The 25,413-nt window shown below is 38.9% G+C and overlaps 1 protein-coding gene across 1 annotated transcript in view; it reads right to left on the reverse strand.

Moving 5' to 3' along the window:
• Positions 1-25,413, reverse strand: part of LOC140228052 (clustered mitochondria protein homolog) — an 81,955-nt gene that overhangs the window by 51,748 nt on the left and 4,794 nt on the right. The window contains exons 2-3 of the mRNA XM_072308453.1: positions 14,561-14,947; positions 9,196-9,367 (exon numbers count right to left, since the gene is read on the reverse strand). Coding sequence (XP_072164554.1) covers positions 9,196-9,367; positions 14,561-14,902 — 514 coding nt within the window. The 5' untranslated portion in view covers positions 14,903-14,947. The remainder of the gene's footprint in view (positions 1-9,195; positions 9,368-14,560; positions 14,948-25,413) is intronic.

The following is a 25,413-nucleotide window of genomic DNA, read 5'->3' on the forward strand; positions in this document are numbered from 1 at the left end:
TTCTGCGCATATAGTTTTAGATTTCTAGAATGTCCGTCTTGTTCTTCTCCCGGCTTGCTGGCGGTGACGATCATAGGGATCAAAGCAGTGAAGCATGTTAAAAATGTCTTTGTAGCGATTGTGAGATGTATAGGTGCATGAATTGATTAACGATACGATGAATGTCCATGTGTGTAGTAGGTCTATGATGCAAGGGACCCAGTTGCATGCACTGGTTACTCTATTTGGCAAGCCTACGTCATGCTTTGGTTGTCGGGCAGCAACCCTTTTAGTACAGGCTTGCATAAGATTTGAATGTCCATTAGATTGTTGGAATACACATACACCTTGTGACTGATGAGTGTATGTATCATTGCCGTAGGGATGGCAATAGACAATTTCTGTAATTTATTACAATTTATGGATTTTTCCTATAGCCTAGTAACGGAAGCATTTCATTCAACTGCTTCCTCTCAGTAAGTTCCATAGGTATGAATTCACTCTAGTAGTTGGTGCTAGGCAGGGCAAGCCTCCTGCAAACTTTGTGGTTGTTATGGGCAACTTTCACATGTTCGTTTGAACATAACATGCATAAAATCAAAATACATTACAAAACCAGTCTAGTCAAGAAACTGGTGGTCATGATCCTATTAAGAAAACTGACCACAATTGTACATGAGCATGTCCACGCCCTCACAAGAATACAAGCTTCCCCAATTCTTGGAATCACTTTCACCTACTGTAAAAGTGAATATTTTAGCTTGACAAATTTTTTGCGCTCCTCCACGTAAGAAGAGTTTCGCGTGTTTTTAATTCCGCGGAATCAAGACATCAACTACTGGAACATAGCAAGCTAAAATATTCGCATGTTTTTATTTTCCCGCTAGTTTCTGGTGGTGCGAAATGCGCGAAAAATTTCAACACAGCGAAAATTTCCACTTTCAACTATCTAGATGCAGGCAACTCTCCTTCATAGCTCTTTGGAACATCCCTAATGATGATGTGTGAATGCCAGCAGTCCTGCTATGATAACTGGCTTTATGCTACATTCCCAAAATCGTGCGATCGATAACGAATGGCAAGATTGACAAATTAGTAGCCAATCGTAGAATTACTGTGCATGTTCGTCACAATTTGCGCCACTTTTGAAATCGTAGTCTTAATCGTGGAGTAATCATGGTGATTATATCAGATCGAGGTCAGTTGTGGCAATTGCGCTGATTGTAGACAAGCTTGTCTATATGTGATTGCCATGACTGGTCTCGAGATCTGATAAGATCTGACAAAACCACCACGACTACTCAATAACTATCGACCACAATTTAAAAAGTGGCGCAAATTGTGGTAGACATGCATTAAAGTTCTGTGATCAGCTACTAATAGTCAATTGTGGCATTCGTAATGGATCGCACAATAGTGGGAATGTGGCATTACTGTGATATGTCATACAATGTACATTTCTTTTTTGGACTTTTTTGACATCTGTTCACTCGCATGTGGCTTGTTTTTATTTTTAATCTTTATTATGACATGATAGCAACAAGCAATAACTATCACATGACGAATTGATGTCATTACACATGCTATCACAAAAGCTAATGTCAAAACGTTGTCACTGTGATTTTCATTGTAATGTAAAAGTGAAAATGTTCACGGTGTTGAAATTTTTGCACAACCAGAAACTAGCACGAAAATAAAAGCATGTGAATATATTTGCTTGCCATATGTTCCAGTAGTTAATATCATGATTCCGCGGAATTAAAAACACGCGAAACTCTTCTTACCCGGCTGAGCGCAAAAAATTAGTCGCACGAAAATATCCACTTTTTTTGTCTGTGTGACAAACGAAATATATTAGTTACACTCCTTTTCAAGTTTAAAAATATGATGGATATAGGCAAGATATACACAGTTTTGTAGATCCTCACATCATATGCCCAGTATTAGACGGGTGCTGAGTGTGTTCCTTTGAAATAATCCTGCCCTCATTTTATCCCCCACCCCTGCAGCCACGAGAGCAGGCAAATACCCCCTGCCACAAAGTACACATTAATTAGCAATTCACACCGCACAGTGTGAATCTCGGCGAATGCCGGATTCTGTCCAGTGTGTGCGTCTCATTACAGCTTCAGCGCACAACATGCGGCTGTGACGAATGCACACACATCAATCATACTTTGGATAACCTCGCAGGATTCCAGTATGACCTTGACACCAATCTCAAGGTCATCCCTCCATTATCCTCATTTAGTGCACTGGGGGGTTTCTCTACTTGCACACAGGACTACAGGATGGCTCTCTAATTGTTGACATGATTTGTAGATTTTAAGGGGAGGGTGGGCAGTAAGTATAATGTTAGACCAAAGGTTACTGGTACACAACTGCTGTCTTCAGGCACTCTAAATCCAGAGGTAAAGCCCTTACGCAATTGGCAGCATCATACTGTATTTGGGCATTTGTAGTCTTAAAAGCTGCTGGACATGAGTGATACCCATAACATACTGTCCCAATTACTTTAAATGGATTAAATGGGCAAATGGTCAATTAAAACAACCATCAACACTTGATGAAGACAATACAATCCACGATATAGATCTTTTGAATAAATAAAGCTTCAATCTTGACCTTCACTGACCGATATAACAGCCACAGAGGTGCAATCAGTCATCAGATACTGGACAGATCTATTTCTAAATCAAATTTCACAATTTACTGTATACGCCATATATTTCGCGTGTATAAATTTTCGCGAATCGGGAATTCCCGACAGTTTCGTGAGTGGTTAAATTCACGATCGTGGAGTCCTGTACTGAATGGACGAATGTACATGCGATCAGAGTCGATATTTTTGCTTGTCTTTAATTTCGCGAATAGAACCCGAGTCGCGAAATTCGCGAAAATAAAAACCTCGCAAAATATTTGGCATATACAGTACTTAATTTTACTAAATTATTCTTTAATAGCGTAATGGGCCATAAATTTACTGAATGCTGCGCACTAGGATGCAGATATAATGAGCTCATACATGTAACTTGACCTTTACATGTTGCATTTGTTGGCCATACCTGATCTTTATCTGAATTCAAAGTCTACAAAATCTAAGATTAAATACTGTTGCCTTATCAATTTTCTGTTGACTGTGTTAGTTGATCGGGCTGCTTTTTGCTTACTGCACTTCCTAAGGCTGACCATCAGTTAATGATTTGTCAGTCTGGTTTGCAATAGGAGCACCAAGTAAACTCCGTATGAACTGGTGTAAATATCATAGCTTGTGTGTGGGGTGGGGGGGGGGGGGTGAGAGATGTTTGGTCCCTGGATTATAGGAATACACTGCACACACACACACACTTGAAAAGACTAGTAAGTACAAACTCATCCACCGCCCAGATTTATTTCCACCTGAACATATAAACCAAACCACTAGACGTTACACAATACATCCAACACTATAGTTTGTAAACCCTCTCCACCAGAAATCACACTCTCATACCATAGAACACCATTTGGTGCTAGGAAGATGAACTTGTTCTCCACACAATTGGGCGGTGAGTTGGCTCAGTCAGTAGCGCGTCTGCCTCACGATCATGCAGCCCGGGTTCAAACCCGAGTCTGGACAGAGCAATGTTGTGTGCAAGCATACCGTCCCCTCTAGCAAGAGGCAAAACACTGTCCCTCGGATAGGACACAAAATGGAGGTCCCGTGTATGAGAGAGTAACAACTCGTGCACGTAAAAGATCCCACTTCATTCATTCATCGCAAAGAGCAGGGTGTTTAACCCGGTGAAGTGGTCTCACCTCACATCCAACTGGACCCCATGGAAGACCAACTTAACGGAGCTGAATATGGGCTATCCAGCCATCTTCTCAGATGGACATGAATAAATAAATAAATAAACAATACTCAACCTCCTTGGTGCCAGACACTTAAACAATCTTTTGACATCTTACAACGTACAACCTGAAGTGGCAGAAATATGAGAAACCTTATCCAGAATCTACAGCCCATGTCTACAGACAGTGTCTCCTGCTTACTATTTCGCTCAGTACAATGTACAAAATATTTTGTATATTACAGCACTCTAGTTCAACACCATTTACAAACATGTCCACAAAAAACATACCCAGATACTGATCACAACTGATCCTCTAGTATGGTACATTGTACTAGCAGCTCTCTTATCAACTCGTATGTGACTGACACTGCTGATATTTTGTGAGGCTTGTCTCTATGAAAGCTGAAATACCTGCACATTAACCACTTGGGTTTAAAGGGACTGTACAGTACTGGTTGAGGTGGGGATTCATGTTTTGAACATTCCTAAGTGAGATAATGAAAAGCCTCTTATGAAATATGAAAGAGCATGTAATTTTAGGAAGGATTCAACGTTTATTTGATGAAAATTAGTTTTCAAATGGCTGAGATATCCAAAAAAGTGCTAATAATAAAAGGCAACATGCCACAACTTTATTAGGATCTCTTTGTTTCACCTTGTTTTTGGATATCTCAGCCATTTCAAAACTGATTTTCATCAAATAAACTTTTGATACCCCTTAGAACTGCATGCTCTTTGACATCTCATAAAGTGGTTTCTGAATATCTCGCAAAACGTTAAAAGCTAAATCCTCACCTCGACCAGAACTGTACACACCCTTTAACTCAAGTGGGTAATGTGCGATCAAATTACTGGCAGTAAAGTCAACTTTGTAGTTCAATTCAATCTAAATAATTTAGTTGATAACATCCTTTCAGTAACGCAACAAGGCAGCAAAGCCTTCTTTTGGAAGTTTATTCAGTCAACTGCACATAATGTTTCTATTTGAATATATTGGAATATTTTTATTTTATTTATTTTTGTTTACACTGATCATGACCAGTATTTGACCCAAAAGTTTGTTCTATTAAATCTTTGCTGCTTTTTTTTTGTCCATATACATATCATATGCCATACACAAGCTAATCAGATGATTTAAGTATCGATTTGGCCAGCATACCACATTCTTATCACACTGCCGACTCTTTCTGAGTGATAAGAGGATATTCCTGAGGAGAAACAAAGCAAACTAAATCTTGAGTGCTGAGTAACCCCTGAGCCTGTACTCTGAATTGGCAAATGCAATCACGTTAAATCACTTGATTCCCTTGGAGATGGAAACATTTCGGGAAAATCAAATTTGTAGTCAAGAGTATCCTCTGTGTCTATCTTTCCCGATATGATAGCATCCTGCATCATAAACCACCTTTAAAAAAAAAATAAAATAAAAAATAAAATCACCCTACTCTTGAATGAAATTTGATTTATGGGAATGAAAGCTAAGAAAACTTCCTTAATGCTTGGAGTTTCAGTATCAAAGACTTACTCATGAAATCTGAACTTGTAAGATACCCCCTTTCATGAAAGTTCCAAAATGACATGAAATGGCAATATGGAACAAGAGACCCACAGGTCTAGCCCTCACCCAAGCACAGCACTTTGCCTTCATGGCACTTTACCTAGGACAGACTATTTAAAAAATGCTTCAGGTCCCTTGAGCAACACCTTATTTGAATATTTGGGCCCAGCCCTATCCCACCCCTGCCCCCCTATCAGGGACATAAAGATATATGGAAATCATGAAAATTTGTTAATTTGTGGTTTCCGATGTCCCCCCCCCCCCCCCCTCCAGCACCACCCTCATTTGCACAAACTATGATTCCAATCCCCTATTGATGCATCCTGCCAAGTTTGGTCAAAATCCAGGATCAGTTGTTAAAAAGCATGAAAATGTGAAAACAAAATTAATGCATGTCAGTCAGTCAGTAAACAATCCTGATAGCTCACTTGAGTCATTGAGTTCAGGTGAGCTAAAACAAACAAACAAACAAACAAACAAACAAACAAAAAAACCACCAAAAACCGAAAAAATGTACAAAACTGCTCTGTAAGTTAGTATATATTGTAAAGAAATACCATATATTTTGTAATGTCTGCAGGTTTGAGGCAAAGATCGATAAAAAATGCCCTCACACAGGGAATATAAGGGTGCATTTATGCACAATTTGTGATGGCAGAATCAGCGTTTTGAAATGTTGTTTGCGTCAAGGGGAGCTGGGACGCAGCTGTGTTTTACACTAATCACGTCTAACAATGCTGATCAAAGCGGCGATAAGTTAAACATAAACATACCCAGAGATTATCGACACAAACTACTACGTTTCCTCACTACTACAGCACTGATCTCAAGCAAATACTACAAACCAGGGAAGCATGCCTATAAATAACATTTAATAGCTCATACGCAATATAGTGGGTGCACTTTACACTTCCGTTGTAGTAGAAGAATGGTGTTCATAAAGATCAGTGTTTGATAAACTGATAGTACGAATGTACTGAGGATGCTACTATGATGAGAATGCAAACAAACTGAATTCTTCATGAGACGAACAAGGGGGACGCAGTCACATGATGAACTGCTGTCGTCAGGCACAATCTCGCTCATCGCCCTTTGAATTCATGTGTGTATTGCAACAACACTGAAGCTAGATTTATTCAAATCGTGAACATGCACTGGGTAGGAACAACACTAATGTCCATTCTGGACAGTATAAAGCTGTCCACACAAACGAGAAATTGGGCAGATTGCCTGAAGATTTATCCTACTAAAACCCTCAAATGAATAAAAAAATTATACTACAAGCGGGACCAAGAGACGTCAAAGGCACCTTGCTACACATATCAATGGTGAAGCTATCAATCTCTAAACTCGTCTACCCCACTACGGTAGCTGTGAAGAGAAAATCGTCAGACGAAAGCGATATCACCGTCAAGCATCTCAATTGGATGCGACTGAGCAAATTTCAGGCTGGTGAAGTGACGGAAGATTGGTGCTCATATTACAGCGACAAACAAGCACTCTATGCACACAGCTGCTGCCCCTAGAATTGATGCCAGTCTGGAGATACCCTTCACTCTTAAATTGAGAGATGAATGGGGCCTACAGATGGTATGAGACATGAGTGGGGGGGGGGGGGGGGGGAGGGGGGAAGAGGGGAAAAGAGAGGGAGAAAGAGATGAAAGAGCAAAAGAGAGAGAGAGGAAGAGATTTGATGAAGATGATATGACCTACTCACAATGACCTCACACACGTTATAACTAAGCTATAGATTCAGCTGTGGATGGACAAGCAATGGTTTAGATTTTGTAGGTTTTGTACACACAAAGTTATCACATTTTTTTTTTTATTTGTACCAGATTTTGTATTTTGTACCACTCACACACACCAGCTGAATTTGCTTGAAAAACTGTTCTAAGGAAATGGAGCTTAAGAGGTTAATCACTCACAGATTGCGATGTGAAATTCTTGAAAACTTTTACCATCTATTGAATACAACAAAGTGAGCAAAAGCTCAGGTGAAAGTTTCAAAGGAAGTGATAAAAGTTAGGAGCAGTCTTGACCAGAGTTTGAAGACACACAAGCAAGGAGAAAAAGGCAGTATTTAAAAAACTGTTTTGAGGACCATGACATTCTCCCTGTTTTACCTCCCCCACCCCTCCCTCACCCCTCCCCCCACCCCCACCCTCCCACTGTGCTCCCTCCCTGCACACTTATAAATCTATTTGGTACCCTGATTATCATATCAGACACAAACTGGCTCCTACTAGGCGACTTGTCCCATTAAATAATGGGTCATCAAACCATCTTTTCATAATGGACGACCTAGCAGTCCTCTACCAATGAGGGCGACAACCGCGACAGGTAACGCCTGGCAACAGCTGCCGTGCACAGCAGCCCCTTACAGGCGCGTCAGGAGACGCAACAGTCTCGGTAAGCGACAGCGCCGACTGCCCTCAAACGATTGCTGCTTGATCTGTTTGTGTCATTGCTCGTAATTGGCATGCAGATAGCCAATGGTACATTGAGCATCATTAAAAACTAAGCCCCACCAATCCTGCCTGTATTTGATTCATGGTGTACATTCAAAACAAGAATGATGCTTGGAATATTACGTAAATATTTCTCTTGAAGATACTATGACCATGCTTTCTGACTTTGCAGTGACATACACTGTAAAACCCTCTGAATAATTTTATGAGGCACACGCCAGTGTACTACACCCATCACCAGAGAGATCAGAATATGACAAGAAAAGCAAATACACAAAGGCCAGGCATATTGTCACATCGGAGTGAGACGGGGCACACTTTGTCAGGTATGATTGCAAGTGACGGACGGAAAAATGTCAAAGTTCGCTTCTCTCACAGCTATGTCCTCCATCATGCCGTAGATATGAAGGGAATGAAAATCAATTTGTACGGCGGATCTGTAAACATCAGAACATGACACTTTGTTTATTTGCACTCAAACATTCACAGCAAGTCCGGATACAAGGATCGGAACATGCAAATGACCTTTTTGAGGAATTTCTATGACTCTCTTGACAATTCTACCTTTATGCTATACTGTACTAGGCTGAGGGAACTAAACTGAAAGGCAGTTGATACCCGTAGCTCAGTCAGTAAGTCTGAAAGTCACAAGTGTTTTAGTAATATCCCTCACAGCATGGCTTGAAACAGCAGCAACCTTTCCACATCTTACTCTGATAGCTGGTGATGAGATAACTATGACAGCCAGCGTTATATTTTTGTCTTTCTCAAGCAAAGAGACACAAGTGACTTTTTTTCAATTCAAAAGACAATCTATGTACTTTAATTTCATGTCTAAAAGGGATTAACAAAGATGTAATTTGCTTGCCTTCTTTCTTTAATCTGGCTTCCATGACAACCAAAATGACATAAACATGGAACATACCTACTGGTGAAATTTTACCTTTGGCTAGTTTGCTTTTATTTGAAAGACAGGGGTTAACTTAAACATTGAGATTATTAAAATGCTCAGTTAATCATACAAGTTCCTGGAAAGCCAGGAATATGTGGTTGTCAAATTTCATCTTATGCAAAATGTGAATATGATACAGTTAATAAACATGTCGAAGACTTCTCCAAGTTTAAACTTTGTGATCTTTTGCTAGTGTGACCGCGGCTAATGAAGTAGGATCTCCTATGTGTGGGTGACTCTCTCACACACACACACAGGACCTCCATTTTACGTCCTATGCCAGGAAGCCAAATTTGAGCCAAGTCAAGCCAGCTTAGAGAGAACCAAACTAATGACATCTCTTGTTGTAAAACATTTCTGGTGGGAATGGGAGGGCTGAACTGAAGGATGAGACTTCCTTACCTTCTACGACCTTGATCACAGAGCCATCCTTGAGGCCTTCAATGTTCTTGAGCTCAGCAAAGTTGTCGAGGACATTGCCATCCAGCTGGAGCGAGAAGCAGGTGCGGTGGCATGTGTCCTCTCGGTCCATCAACACCTGGTGGATCTCCTGCACCATCTCCTGGGGACTGACCTGTGACATAGGGTCAAGGGAAAAAGGTCAGATGGCAAAGGTCACTGTCAAATGTTAATCAAGTTCATTGCAGGTGCGGTGGCAAGTGTCCTCCCTGTCCATCAACACCTGATACCTCCTGCAGCATCACCTGGGGACTGACCTGTGACATGGGGTGACAGGTCAAGGGGAAAAGGTCAGATGGCAAAGGTCACTGTCAAAAGTTAATCAAGTTCATTGTAGGTGCGGTGGCAAGTGTCCTCCCTGTCCATCAACACCTGGGCCCCATTTCATAAAAGATTTTAGGATGGCAACTCTTGCTGGAATGGCAACTTCCAATAGCAACAGCCAATCAGGAAGCTGGATTCTTGTTGTTACTATGACAATTGCCATTCCAGCAAGAGTTGCTATCATATCAACTTTTTATGAAATAGGGCCCTGATGCCTCCTGCACCATTACCTTAGGACTGACCTGTGACATGGGGTGACAAGTCAAGGGGAAAAGGTCAGCTGGCAAAGGTAACTGTAAAAAGATCATCAAGTTCATATGCAATACATATGAGGCAACACCTTCATGCACCACATTCAAACCCTTGGGGTAATTCTTTGCTATAAAGTTATATACTTTTTATACTTTACTTTATACACTAAAATCGACTGACGCGCGAATATATCGACCATAGAATATTTGGTGTGCAGGATACTGTGCACACCATACATTGGTGCTTTTATTAGCACTACAAGCATTGAACTCCCTCTCTAACACGTCAGGCTTTCTGATCATTTAAATTCAAAGTTCACAATCAAAATGATCATCTTTTAACACTTTTTTTTTTCTCTTTCTGTTGTCCTGTTGACTAGAAAAGAAGGTAAGGAGGAGGAGGGGAGAAGAAGAAAAAAAACAGTGATAATGAGAACAGCCCAGAGCAAGTTTGGCCTGATTTCTGACATGGGTTTAACCTACATTTACAAAGTTTTATCATTTTTTTATTATTTATTTATTTATTTGTTTATATGTATGTATGTATGTATTTATTTATTTATCTTATTTATTTATTAATCTATTTATGTATTTACTTATTTATTAATTAATTTATTATCTTAATTATAATTATAAATATTATTATTTATTTATGTATGTATTTATTTATTTATTTATTTATTTATTTATTTATTTATTTATTTATCTATTTATTATTATTTTTTTTTTGCAATGTGAGAGCACCACCATACTACCAGAGTTGTAAGGAAGCGTTAGCACACTTCTTTCCTAATATGGTGGAGACCACACAGCAATGAAGGCAATCTTAATTAACCAGTCAAGGAAATACAGAACGGAAAACGGTAGCAAGTTTTGAAGTTTTTTTTTAATAATTAAATTCTAACACATTGAAGTTACTTCCTTCAAGAACATTCCAACTCTTGAATATCCAAGCCCTTTTCTAACACTTCTGCACATAGGCGCAAGGTAACCTGAGGCAGCAGTGATTACAGTTATCATTGTACCTTTTGTGGAACATATTCCAGCATTGTGCACTAACAGGCATCATATTATAGCAATCTCCTCATTGTCATGCCATCATGAGTACAATTTCCTCCAAGGCCCGACTCCTAAGTCTTCCATTTCTTTCACCTTCTCAATCACCTCTAAGGTTCTCTCTCATGCAGTATGTCTCCTTTAGTATCACAGGTACATCATGTCTCTTTACCAGTCCCATAACTTGTAATGGCAATGAAGCAGTGAATGCCCTTGATCGAGTCGTGTCCGTAAATCAGACCAATAACAGGAAATACCTCGTTTTCGGTGGACCCTCCTCAAGGGACTGACAGGTAAACAGCGCACACAAGAAGGGCAATCTTGATAAGTTTTGCACATTGTGAACAGGCTTTGTGTAATTATGGAAACTAATGATTGCTCCTTCATGCTGCGGGTTCTTTGGTGTCTGCTCATGACTGTAATTTATCTTTGCCATCAGGCCTCGAACATGATCATGACTTAAAGCATTCCACACCTCCTTTACAAAAACCGCAAATATTTGGAGCAGAAGACAGGCTGGAAAAATCCAGTATATTTTTTTCATAGATCTAGAATGTGTGTGGAAAAATTAGAAAATCAAACTCCACCATGAAATTCACAGCACTGTAATAAATTGTTATTATGCATTTCTGGGTGATTTCTACACCACTGGAAAAGCATCACTCTAAAACAGAGATTATTTACACATAGCTATTAAAATCAAAATTAGCTGAAAGATAACAATGCCTTTTTTTCAAAAAATATTTAAATAAAGTCTTTTTTTTCAACTAATGGATCTTTCAAGAGGCCTTTGCACTCTAAAACTGATTTTGCATAAGCAGTCAAAATGACCATGAAGCAAATTATACTGCTAAATGCAGGTCTTTTGTGAGTCACTACTTTGAGTCCCCCCCCCCCCCCCCCCACCTTGCAAGCTGCGGCTACTACAGTACTGCATCATAAAAAAGAATTCCCTAAATATCAAAATACATGGAGCTCCTTCTCTATCTAACAAAGGTGAAAGAGTGTTCTTTTCTAAAGGTTCAACACTCTGACCTGTACTACATGTATCAGATGTGCAGGCATATGAGGGTGATAATTCCCTTTAAATGTCTTTACTACGTCCTGGTCTTGGGGCTTTGTGCAGCAGTGGGCAGCACGTCACATCTCTAGCATGACTCATTTCTGGGACACGTCCAAGCACGTGGTCACAGGAATCTAGCCAGCCACATGGCAAAGAATTCAGAAAAATGTGTTTGACCCTTTTATGTTTGTATGAACAGCATTTCAAAATGCCATCTGATTAGTCTTTATTAGAGAAGTAACCATAGGATACTCAGTCGGCAGGAGTGGTAGTAATGACTAGGACCTTCACATGGAAAGATACATTGACAATTGAAAACACCACACACAAAATTCAGCATCATTGATAGTAACCCTAGAGATGGTTTTGCCAAAGCTGTATATCAAGTTTACAGATTGATACTGTGTTTCTTTTTTACTGCATATTACAGTCAAGGTTATACTATGATCTTTTTCACCTTCCCCCCTCCAAAAAAATTTTCTCCACCAAAACTTTTGTGCCAGGTGAGTCACCGTCAGCATTTTAAATGTATTGAAATTCAAAAGCATTTAATAAGCACATCCAAGATTGCATTTAAAGCTAATAATATGGCTTTAAAAATTTAACTATCGTTCAATATACTCTCAACATTTTTCATGGATAGAGTTTAGTGAATTGATTTTATTAGTTGTTCAAGAAAGTAAGGAGCTCCATATTTAGGCTTATTAATGTTGTTTATAACAGAATTGAACAGATTGTGCTGGAAAAATATCAAGAAACATGAGCAAAAGCATAACTTTTGCCCCATGTCTTTTCCAAGCGAACACAACATGTGATATCAGCAAAAACAACACAAAAAGAGGGTACAGTTAAGACTTTCTGCTTCTCAAATGATACAAGATATACCCTATCTGAGCAGGCTCATTAAACAAGAAGGTTTGAGTCAAGTATAGACCTGTGGTAGCTAACACCAGGTAATTACTAATATCCTGTCCGTGAGATTCCCTTTTGGTGTGAAAAGTCGCCGGTTCCTGCACTGGCCCGTTTTACCATGGACCTCTCTGCATTAGAGGCAGAGCAATGAAGCATATCATACCAAAACCACTGAATACAAAATCCTTTGACTGCAACCAACTACAATTGTATATTGAATGACTACAGCTGCAGTTATCAATTTTTCCCATGTTAGAAACACTTTTCAATACCCAAAACATATTTGCACAGGCCTTTCAGATCATGTTGCTTGAGATGTTGCATTTATCATACACGCTATGTAGGCCTATAAACATGAGTTGAGTAGGAGGCCTTGTCCCTGTGCAGCTCCACTGCGCAGTTTGAACTCGAGGAGCAGAGATGTGTAGTTGGCAGTGGTTGGCATGGCCTGGTCCAAGCTAGAAATGCATTTTAAAATGACTTTGCATTTACAAGCACCACAGATCATCTTTCTATGAAAATCATCATTAAATACTGTCAAAGCTGATATTTTCGCAAAAGAGGAGGTCACAGACATTCTTGGGAGATGTTGTTTTCACGAATTGACGCTGTGCTAACGTAAATGCATTATTGCTCTAGTGCATGGCGACATTTCGCGTGTGGTTAAATTCGTGATCCAACTGTAATTTGCAAAATTCACGATCTAACTGTGATTCACAAAATTCGCGAAAATTAAACCCTTGCGAAAATAACAGCTTACCCAGAAATACAGTATGCTGGGGACATGATTTCCTTGTAAAGTCAAAGAAAACCGCAGTCACTCTAAAAAACTCTGTTTGGGAGCCAATAAGCATTGAAAATACGACCACAACTGTTTCATAAATGAAATGCTTTCAGCATGTGTGACTGTGGCTGACGGCACGTACAATAGTAGTCAAGCCAAGAAAGAGTGGTTATTTTAAGTACCATAGAGGTCATATTTCTCTTTGAGCTGTGATTGATTACATTTCTCTCGAGTCATCTGCCAGCTTCTAGTACTGTATACTGTCTGGCTGACGGCCAGGTTGTGGTTATTGCGTCAACCTGTAACTGGTTGCACTGTTCGACTGGGAGAAAGCCCAAGCCACACAGAAAACTTGACCAACTGTCCAGTAGATTCACATACTCTGAAGCATTAATGTCACTATTTGATGGTTGTAAATTGCTAAACAATACTGTAGATCTCACAAAACGCACTCACTCTCCTTCCCCGAAAGCTGGGGAGGGCTCTGCCCGTAGCACATTCATTTCTCAAAACATATCATATACAAGTGTGTATACATTGAAAAATTGTGATGATCATATTTGCAGAAAAGAAGTGTAGTGATAAGGACACCATGAGATGAGGAGATAAGATAAATTCTGCTTTCACTTTACGAAGAAAAAAAAAATGAAATCAGGGACTAAATACCGAACATTCTTTTAACGATCTCTTTTTCAGCGTAATATCTCAGTTTAACTAAAATTCCTGTACACTCCGTGTGAGCGTCATACAATAACAGGCTTTGGAAAATACAGCTTAACTTACTAGCAGTCCTGTTTATTAGTAAGCACTCGGGTAAAGTGGCCATATGCTCTAGCTCCTCTACAGATAGATTTTGTACAAATCAGTCCTCTTGTATGAAAGTATCAAAAAATATTTGTCTGGTTTTCAAAAACGTACCTGAAGGTCGAATGCCTCGCTGGCTGGCGGAACAAGTTTAACTGTGAACGCAGCATCCTGGATGACGATCACATCCTCAACTTTGGGGTCCTTCTTCTCCCCCTCTTCCTTTGCGTCCTCTTTGGATCTACTGTCTTCCTCTTCCTCCTCTGCATCCCGCCTGCCGTTGCCATTGACGACCGCCTCCTTGAGTTCCATGGCGTCCATCTGCATGCAGTCTACGCCGCTGTCTTCGCTGTTTGGCGTGACGTCGCCGCTGCTCGCTGCACCTTCGTCCCCACCGTTGAGGGGCAAGGGGTGTTGGTTGCCCTCTCCATTAGCCAGGGGAGCGGGCTCTGCCATAGCCGGCTTGGAAGGCGCAGATTGGTGGGACTAGTCAGACACAGGCTACAGATAGCAAAACAGAGATGAATGATTCATTAACAATTTTCACCACGTAACTGATCAACAAATTGTCCTTCTGTACATCAATGTAAATGTAATGATTGTCACTTTGTATAGTCGGCCTGCCTTTCTTGTGCAGAACATGTGACGTACGTATACTCTAAATACGTACAGTACTTATGTGCGGGATTTCCGAGAGCAACATGCGTAAATGTTTGGGACGAACATCTTCCGACATCTTGACTTTTGAGCGAGTGCTACATGTAGCTGACTGGTATTGACCCACAAAGGTACGTGAAAAATGCTGTTAGTTTTCGACCCATTTTATAAAACAAATGATGCACAGGATTATTTCGTGGCGTTAGTGAAGGTGCGGCGCACTCGAGAGTATTGACAATGGTGCAACATGCACAAGGCGCAATTTGTATAGAATTAAACTGAAGACACACATTTCTACTGCCTCTTTCTCCTGACTTGCATGCCAGCAAGGTACGTCTGAAGAGAGAAACAAGAATGGTATCTGGCAAAGAAATAGCAATATTGTATTATTTATGCAGGTGGGGGGAAAATCTTGTATCGGAGAATCCTCGAAGGCAGAATCCAATTTGGGGCCATGTTCCCGCGCGCCTGGCTGCATCGACAACCTGAATCTGGAGCCATGTTTGCTACCTTTGAAGTTCATCACAAAAGTTCATCCCAAAAAGTTCAGCACCACCCTACTCTGATTCCATGCCTACTGCAGATTTTGTTCATTCTTGAAGAGAATTTCGTCAGATGCATTCATATGGCTTATCACTGAATTAGTCTCGAGTACACATCACTATCTCTCAAGTCACATGTAACATACATGTAGCCACAGACACTGACTGCTCCATTTTCTGTCTGTTTCTTGAACTTCACTTTTCCCTCAGTCTTCCCCTCACTTTGATTGCATTTTGTCTCGTTCTGTTCATATCAGCTGCGTCCTTCCCAGGGTAGGTGAGGGGAGCACAAGGCAAGCCATCTTGGCACACTCATAAAAGTAGATTTCCTCCCTTCCCCCCCCCCCCCTTACTTCCATCCCCCCAAAATAGTGTCATCCTCTTTAGGATGCTACCACACGAATCAAGCACACAGAAGACACTCCCCACAGCCCTACCTCAATACTTTAAAGGGACTTGTCATCACCTTTAAAGACACTAATTCTAGTCCAAATGTGCACATTCCACGCAATGGAAAATATAACAAACTGGATGATTTCATGATATAGACACTCTTGTTTTGATATGCAAGATATCAAGCTCCTTACACGTCTTTTTAAAAATAATTATTTGCTCACTAAGTACTGATAGCTTTGCTAGAGGCTTTGGCTTGCATCACATCCAATTCAAACACTTCATTGTAGTCAGGGCTTTAAAGGTAGGGGATACCTTTCACAGACCTCCCAAAATGCAGCAAAACATTAAATATGAACCTCAGGGGACTTGTTTAGGCCACTGCTGAGAAATTTGGAAGTCAACAGTTATCTACAATTTGAATAATGCACAAAACTCAACTACTCAGTAGTTCTGTGTGTCAGCCACACTTAAGCCTTTTTGTTGCAGTCTTCTGTATTTTTTTTTAAATCTATAAACACAAATCTAAAAGTATAAGAGCTGATGTAATAACATATAGAGTGTGTGGCAAGAATGTATATAGAAATGTTTGTAAGTTTTGATGAACTTTCTTCACAAAATATACATGATGGACACACATGCAGTGCATGGATCTGCAAAGGTAGCCTAGTAATGTACTGGAATTTACGGTGAGCCCCGAAAAAAATTGAATTCAAAATCTAACGGTCAATAATGTACTAAATGTTACCTTCCACTTTCAATACTTTATGGGAGTTTCTAAAATGATACTCTCTTCAACATACCACTGTATTTATACAACTCTTCATTTAAGACATGCAAATGGGATTCCCTACCTTTAAGGCATGCAAATGGGATTCCCTACCTTTAATAGCGTTCTGTGCGTCTAAAGGAAATAGCCTCCTTTTTATTCGGGCACTACTGTAATTCCACTGAACATAATTCTCCTTACAATTCTTGACCTTTAAAGATGGCTTCAGTCTCATAACATCACTCACTTCTCCCACTGGACAAAGACATCCTATGATCACTAGTGTGAATGCACTACATTCATCACAATTATGTAATAGGGTCATTGGAGTGTTGCTCCCTGTAGCAAAAGCCAAATCATAATGCGCTCTGAAGGCAGACAATGTACAGATCATACAGGGGGAAGGGGAGGGCCTCGCAATCATTCACAAATCACTTTCATTAAATGCCCATTAGCTGCTGGACAAAGAATCCTTTCAGCTCCAGTCCGATTAGATCATTGAGACCATCAATCTTTTAGAGAGTTATCTGTTTACCCACTTTTTGTCTCTGAAGGTGCCATGGTTTATGATGCTGTCTATTTAATGCTCAGTGCTGCTCAAGGTAATTAATGAAGCATGTGACTGCCAAGATGAGGTTGATGCACTGATATCCATTTCTGCTGGATCAGCACTGATATCCATTTCTGCTGGATCAGCACAAATTCAACTTCATTCTAGTCTTAGATTGTTGGGGGGGGGGGGGCAGTAAAACATGTACGGTACCAATTGGATACCAAGGTAGATGACTTTACACTGATACTGATATTCTTGCAGTTGCACATACAAATTGTCATATTTGCTCAAATTTTTGCTCATCCATTACTTAGGCTGACTCTGATTTTGTTTGGACTATACGGGGAGTGAGGTGACGGTTATACGGAACTTAATGTGAGTAGGATATACCATTCCAGTTGTATTCTCATTCAAGAATTTTCAAGGTGTTTCCATCCTCAATTGGAGAACAACCTGTACCATTTTAGGAGGACATTGTATGCACACAGTACGAACAGTTGCATACTCTGTTACATCATATATTGCCAGATGAGAGGCACTCCCCTTCAATCCAACGCATCTATTTTTGACACTTTATTGACAAAGATTTGGAATTACGATGGAGCTGACCATGCATGCACAATTATCAAGCAGGCTTCACCCTGTGGGCAATAGTGTAACTCGATTACATTGTGTGCGGAGAGGGGTAAATTGAATTGCGAAAGGAGAGGGATGGTGAGAGACGGGGCAGGGGTTGTTTACGAGTTATTTTAATTCACAAAGTTCCCTGGAATACTATCGCAGAGCTTAACATAACTGAGAGCAAACATTTCAAATGGAATTTACACTTCTTCTTCCAAATGATACACATCTAGGGGAAAAAAATGAAAGACATGTACAATGTATATACATACATCTGATTCAGAATGCCCTTTGTTGCTGAATAAGAGGAAGAAATAAGGTTTCAACAAAATTCTTCAAAGCCATTTCTTTCTTGGGTAGGGTAAGGGTTGGGGTGAGGCATGGGTTGGGGCTCATGTCATGTCATAGCATTCAACCTGACATCATTAATTTCATTATTTTATATATAATCCATACACACAAACAGATACACTATATGTATCTTGGGAAATATACGACACATGGCTTAAAAAGAGTATTTTTGCTACTTGCATAGGACAGACAGAAACTGACCAGGTGCTTGAAAATGAAATGCAGAGATGGTGTTCATTTCATCACATGAGCTTGATGAGCATCATCATGATTATTATTACTATTATCATCATTATCACTACAATCATTGATACCTATCATAGTAGTATTAGTAATAGTAATAGTAATAGTAATAGTAATAGTAATAGTAATAGTAATAGTAATAGTAATAGTAATAGTAATAATAATAATAATAGTAATAGTAACAATACTAATAGTAGTAGTAATGATAATAATAGTAACAGTAATACTAACAGTAATAGTAATCGCAATTTAGTAATGATAATAGTAACAGTAAGAGTAATAGTAATAGTAGTAGTACAAAGTGGTAGTAGTAGTAGTAGTAGTAGTAGTAGTAGTAGTAGTACTCTGTAGTAGTAGTAGTAGTAGTAGTAGTAGTAGTAGTTGTTGTTGTAGTAGCAACAGAAGTGTTGTTATCATTATTATTATCATGTCATCATCATTAAATGATACCACTCAAATTGAAGCTACTGGGCAACAAAGGAAGATGAGAGACAAGTGTGAGATAAGACAGCAGCACCATCCAGCGCAGACGCAATGCCTGCCTTGGGAAATGCGGCACACACATGAGAGAAACTGTCACGCACATCTCATCTCGTAACCAAATCCGCCGGGACGGGAGTCCCTCGCGGAATGTGACCTTAAACGTGGGCGCCACTTCTGCCAGATTACCCGAAAGGTTAGGCAAGGACGCTCTACAACGCACAAGGAGGGATCCGGGCTTTGCGGATGAGTCTTGCATCGTGAATAACATCCGTAGTCAGTGTGGGCGAACCTAAAAACTGTATCATGCTTGCTCAGAGAATTTAGTAATGCATTATAAACAAACTGGTTGTTTTCTGACTAATTTCCTGGCATTACCCATCACTTGAAGTAAAATTTAGGTAATGTTTGGAAAAACAATGTTTCAATATCTAAACCAATACAAACACTAAAAAACATAGTGGAGTCATGGTAAAAGTAAGCATGGACAAGCTAAATCTATTGCAAACATTACAAAAATGAGGTCACTGCTATGATTAATTCAGCAATGCAAGTGACAGCTTTTTGCATTAAAGGACCAAGTTTGTACTTTGTCGAAGGGAATCATCATCTCTGTAGATGACAATTAATTGTAGGTGGGATTTTCTCTCTGCAAACCATTTTAAAATGTCAAGGATCCAAGATCACCCTATCCCCCCCCCCAAAAAAAAAAAACAACAAACAAACAAAAACAAATGGACAAGGATAGGCCTCCTGCTCAGAAAGTTTGCACTTCAGAAATGATAGCTTCTGATGTTATTTGCTTGCCCTCAAAACAAAAACAAACAGATCAAATCCTTCTATCCCTAAAGAACTTTAAGGTTCTGTTTATCTTTGGGAGCAGTGGTTAAAAAAAAAATCAATATATCACATTTGATGCACAATTTGTATCACAAAACATCCTATCATATGGAAGAATTTTACAAAGAAACCTACAAGGTATAAGGAGATATCACTATTTTTCTCAATAAACCGTAACTGGAGACAGTTTAGTCTGGAAACATTTTTATTGTAACCATTGTTCACATTTTGTAAATTTAAGAATACTTAACATTGCTTATATACTGATTCAAATTTTTGCATCAATAGTTGTTTCTATCCCTTTTGAAGCACTAATGCTGGGTTTTTATTTGATCGGCAAATGGTAAATTATGCCTTTAAAGATCATGTTTGCACCAAGATAATGTATCAATGTGTCAGTGCAAGTGATTGGAATTGGCACAATGTGAAATGATCATGTAGCACCAAGATGTCAAGAATTCAACATCTTAATGAGATAGCCACAGAATGAGCTATGTGACTTCACAACACTTCAGTCATAGTCTATGGCAGAGACCCTACACTTCCATCTCTTCCTACACAAAGAGTCTAGAATTTGTAGACTAATCTTTGTTTAATACTCCTTTTGGCTTACTTTCATACTCTGATCATCAGGATTTGCTCAGGATGACAACAACATGTACCTCAGTTTATTTTCTATCACTCATCATCTACAACTAGTAGTCTCCATACATGAGTGACTTACACTTTGAAATGAGGCTAATTGCAGACTGGCAACTGGTTGGTGAGACTAGATACTACAGACTAAACACTCATGGAATCTATAAGGAACATTCATCACTTGATTAATGGAAGTAAATAAACATATTGAATAGTGCTTAGAACCTGATTGCTTGTTCTATTGGAGAGGATGGGTGGTTTAGATGGTAAGAGAGTATAAATGGAGTCTAGATAAAACTAATCAACATGGGTGGTGATTTGACTGACCACTGGTCAGATATCTGAGACAGACTTGACGACTGCCATTTGATTGTTCACTGTGTCCTTCTTGCTCCCGTACATATCAGTTGGTAATCTTGTAGCTTGTATTCTATCAGTTAAAGTACTAATCTACTACATGAGTACATGGTGTATATCCAAAAAGTACAGTGACCATCATGTATCAGAATGTCTTTCAGTCTTTAATAAAAAAACAAAAAACAAAATAAGTGTACATAAACACCCAATCCCTCACAATTGATGCAAAATGCTAATGAATAATTTTCAGCTCATAATTTCAGGAAGGTGTCTAGATATCAAAATGATATGAAGTGTCTGGTCTTCTTTGAGGCTTGTGTTCACTTCAGTACATTTCAGCTGTAGCCACTAATCAAAATGTTTGCTTCAAAAAGATTTCCACCTGAAATTTGATCATTTTCATCTTCTTTCACAATTGATACTATTTGTCCTTTGACTGATTTTTTTTTTTTTTTTTTTTTTTTAATGACTGAGCTACATTATCACTGCAACCTTCCCTTGTTCACTTATCTTGCTACAGGAGAACTTCCACTTCTGATTTTAATTTTAAAAAATTAAAAATTTTGAAAGACAAGTGATAAACCACGATAAAGGGTTTAAAGTTCATCATTGTAACACAGAGCAATATAAACATTCATTTTTTTTTTTTTGTGAGCACCCCCCTCGCTTGGAATCACCTCCCAGCAACAGTGATCAACAGCCCATCTCCAGAAGTCTTCAGAAGCAAGATAGAAAAAAGCCACCTTCGTTACGATTAATAGTTCGCGCCCTCTCTCCCCGCTGCACTATACCACACGGTCCGGCAGCGTATTGATCCAGATCCAGAGACCCAGGAGTGATGAGCATAATGCTTTGATGCACATAATCATTCACTGGCCAGTGCTATTTATGGTTTTGAATTACATCTGTACCCTGGTGGGCAGGGTATGGATCTGACCACTCATGGAAAACCCATGCTACTGGGTATTCAAGATAAATCTTGCCTTCTTTTACTGAGAATTAGACAAAATTCCCAGTACAAGGGGCATTACAAAAGGAGATGGAGACTCGATAAAAATACAGTGTACAAAATGTAGACCACTGAACGCTTTTTTTACCAGAACATGGAATTCACAGTCTATACCAATTCATTCGCAATTAGAGGATTTGGAAAAAAAAAAAATATCACAGCAATTTATGAGGCACTTGGTTTTCAACTAAACACTGGAAGGACTTATTAGGACCTGTATACATTCATTTCTCTACAAAAATGAATGAAGTGTGCTTGAATATACTGTAAGTGGTTTCTGCTTTAAATCTATACTGAGGTCTTGTAACTCGACCACCAGCAACTTGTGTGGTTCCTCCACATTTCAGAGGAAGTATGGTAATGTAAGTGTGTACCTGCATTTTTATCCATGAATGAAAGAGGAAAGAAAGTTAAAATTACTGGTATTGTAGTCAAACACCCCTCTATGAAGAATGCTCCAAGCATGTATACATGACAGAACTTCAACAATGAAGGTGCAGTGAATCAAGTGACCACTATTTGCACAGTACAATGTATGTGTGAATTTGTATGATCACATTATATTTACCTGTTATACCAGTACATTCTGGGAAGAGTATGATTTGTGCAATGAGCTACTGTACTGCAGGTATGTATGATCGCATTACAACCACACATAATAATTTTCACATTTGAATTTGATTAGCAATTTCAGCAGGTGAATAATATTTTGAATGGTATCCTACATGTACATACTTCTATCAAAGAAAACTGCTACATTGTATATATACAAAAAAGAAAAAAAAGTTGTGTGTGAGTGGAATAAAAAAATGCAAAGCAAATTGTGATATCGGATAATAGGAAATAATTTCCTGAACCATAGTACTGATCAAGATTTTTTGGGGAGAGTAAATTTGCATGATAAATACCAGTGAATGTCGTATCATCATCAATCAATCATGTTACCAGTCATGCTTGGCAATTTAATGTAAATTTTACTTGTGAAAGTTTAGCCCAGTCAGACATTTCTCGTGTACAAGATGTACAACTAGGGTAATAATGGAAAATGACATTAAAGGTAGGGAATCCCATTTGCATGCCTTAAATGAAGAGTTGTATAAACACAGTGGTATGTTGAAGAGAATATCATTTTAGAAACTCCCATAAAGTATTGAAAGTGGAAGGTAACATTTAGTACATTTTTATTGACCGTTAGATTTTGAATTGAATTTTTTTCGGGGCTCACCGTAAATTCCAGTACATTACTAGGCTACCTTTGCAGACCCATGCACTGCATGTGTGCCCATCATGTATATTTTGTGAATAAAGTTCATCAAAACTTACAAACATTTCTATATACATTCTTGCCACACACTCTATATGTTATTACATCAGCTCTTATACTTTTAGATTTGTGTTTATAGATAAAGAATACAGAAGACTGCAACAAAAAGGCTTAAGAGTGGCTGACACACAGAACTACTGAGTAGTTGAGTTTTGTGCATTATTCAAATTGTAGATAACTGTTGACTTCCAAATTTCTCAGCAGTGGCCTAAACAAGTCCCCTGAGGTTCATATTTAATGTTATGCTGCATTTTGGGAGTTCTGTAAAAGGTATCCCCTACCTTTAAGGGGGCTGCTCATACAACAAATTATAAAAACAAAGGAATCTTTATTTCTAGAGAATAATCCTCAATAAGTCACGAAGTTTATCATTCATTTTCTGCATCAAAGATTTTAGCCCCGATCACATTTGGTCCATTTCATTACATGGCATCGCGAAATGGTCCATTACGTTCTCCTCTCTCTACGTCACATTAACACCACACGCGTGAAAGATGCTTCCGTGTAGTTCCTGATCAGCACCCCATCCCTCCTCACGGAACATTTACGCAGCTGCATGCCCAGGTTGGCAATTAAATCATATTTTGGTTGCTCAGAGAGTGGCATTATGTCTTGGGAGAGGCTTGTGGAAGATGCATGTGTATACCATCGTCTATTTTGAGATGCACTCTTCCTACAAAACCTTTAATACATAAAAAAAAAAATAATGCAGCTGTACAAAGTACATATTAACTACTAATAGCCACTTAGCTTGATGACTGGTAGACTATGAAGTCTTTAAAGAAATATCAACACTGGCACTAATTGGAAAAAAATTTTAAAGTGCAAGAACCTACAATTGTACGCTGTGAATTTGGGTGTAATATTTCAAAACTATCCTACATGCACTGTCAATGCACCTGCAATTTCTGATTGGATCTAAAGCACTCTCAAATTGAATGGAAACTCTGGAGGAGAAACCTTGCAACACTGTCTTTCTTATTCAAAAAATGATAATCTGCTTAGTTTATTTTTTCATTACAACAAATAACCACCGCATGGGAATTATGGCACACTTACAGTGTAGATCAAGGGGGAAGAGAAACGTTAAAGGGTGTGTACAGTTCTGGCTGAGGTGAGGATTTAGCTTTTAACGTAATGCGAGATATTCAGAAACCACTCTATGAGATGTCAAAGAGCATGCAATTCTAAGGGGTATCAAAAGTTTATTTGATGTAAATCGGTTTTGAAATGGCCGAGATATCCAAAAACAAGGTGAAACAAAGAGATCCTAATAAAAGGTGTGGCCTGTTGCCTTTTATTATTAACTCTTTTTTGGATATCTCAGCCATTTGAAAACCAATTTTCATCAAATAAACGTTGAATCCTTCTTAAAATTACATGCTCTTTCATATTTCATAAGAGGTTTCTCATTATCTCACGTAGCAATGTTATAAACATGAATCCCCACCTCAACCAGTACTGTACAGTCCCTTTAACCCTTTGTGTGCTTTGAGTGCTGACTGACTCAGAAAACCCAATAGTGTTGTACACACTGTCCAAAGTCCCTGATACAGAAAGGGTTAATCTTCACTGCACTATACAGCATGCCTACACAGGTGGTAGAACAAGTTGCACCTATTTTCTGCACATTCTCATACTTTTTCACACATAACCCCAAATTCCCATATCCCTGAAAGCACAATTTGGGAAAGAGTTACCAGCATAATGATGCCACAGAGAACAATAATAAAGAGCTTTAATTTCAGAACAAATAAATATCATTTTTCATAGTTTAAAGTGAGGTCATTATCAAAAAGACAAAAATAAAATCTTTTCAATGATACTGCACTCATTACAGGTGGGGTAAATTTTATGAGAAAGTTATGGCTACAATGCTTCCAGAGCTAGGGTATATGTCGCGACTAATCAATCAGTTGTGTGCAGTTGTGTGTTTGAGCAAAATCGGCTAGGTCAACAGGCCATCAACTGAGTCAAACAGATGCTGTATATAAAGAATTAAATGCAGCACTACACTACCATACGTATCTAGCACTATGACATTTCAACCTTGAGATGGCAAAACAGTGTCAACCTCTTTTCAAGTAAATTGAGTTTAAAGTTTTGCAAAGGTACAGCTCTTTTTCTGTTTTTGTTTAGTACTTCATATCTTACCCTAAAAGGAACAACAGTATCAACTATATATTGCA

Source organism: Diadema setosum, chromosome 4 (genome assembly GCF_964275005.1).
Source record: "Diadema setosum chromosome 4, eeDiaSeto1, whole genome shotgun sequence".
Taxonomy (NCBI): Eukaryota; Metazoa; Echinodermata; class Echinoidea; order Diadematoida; family Diadematidae; genus Diadema; species Diadema setosum.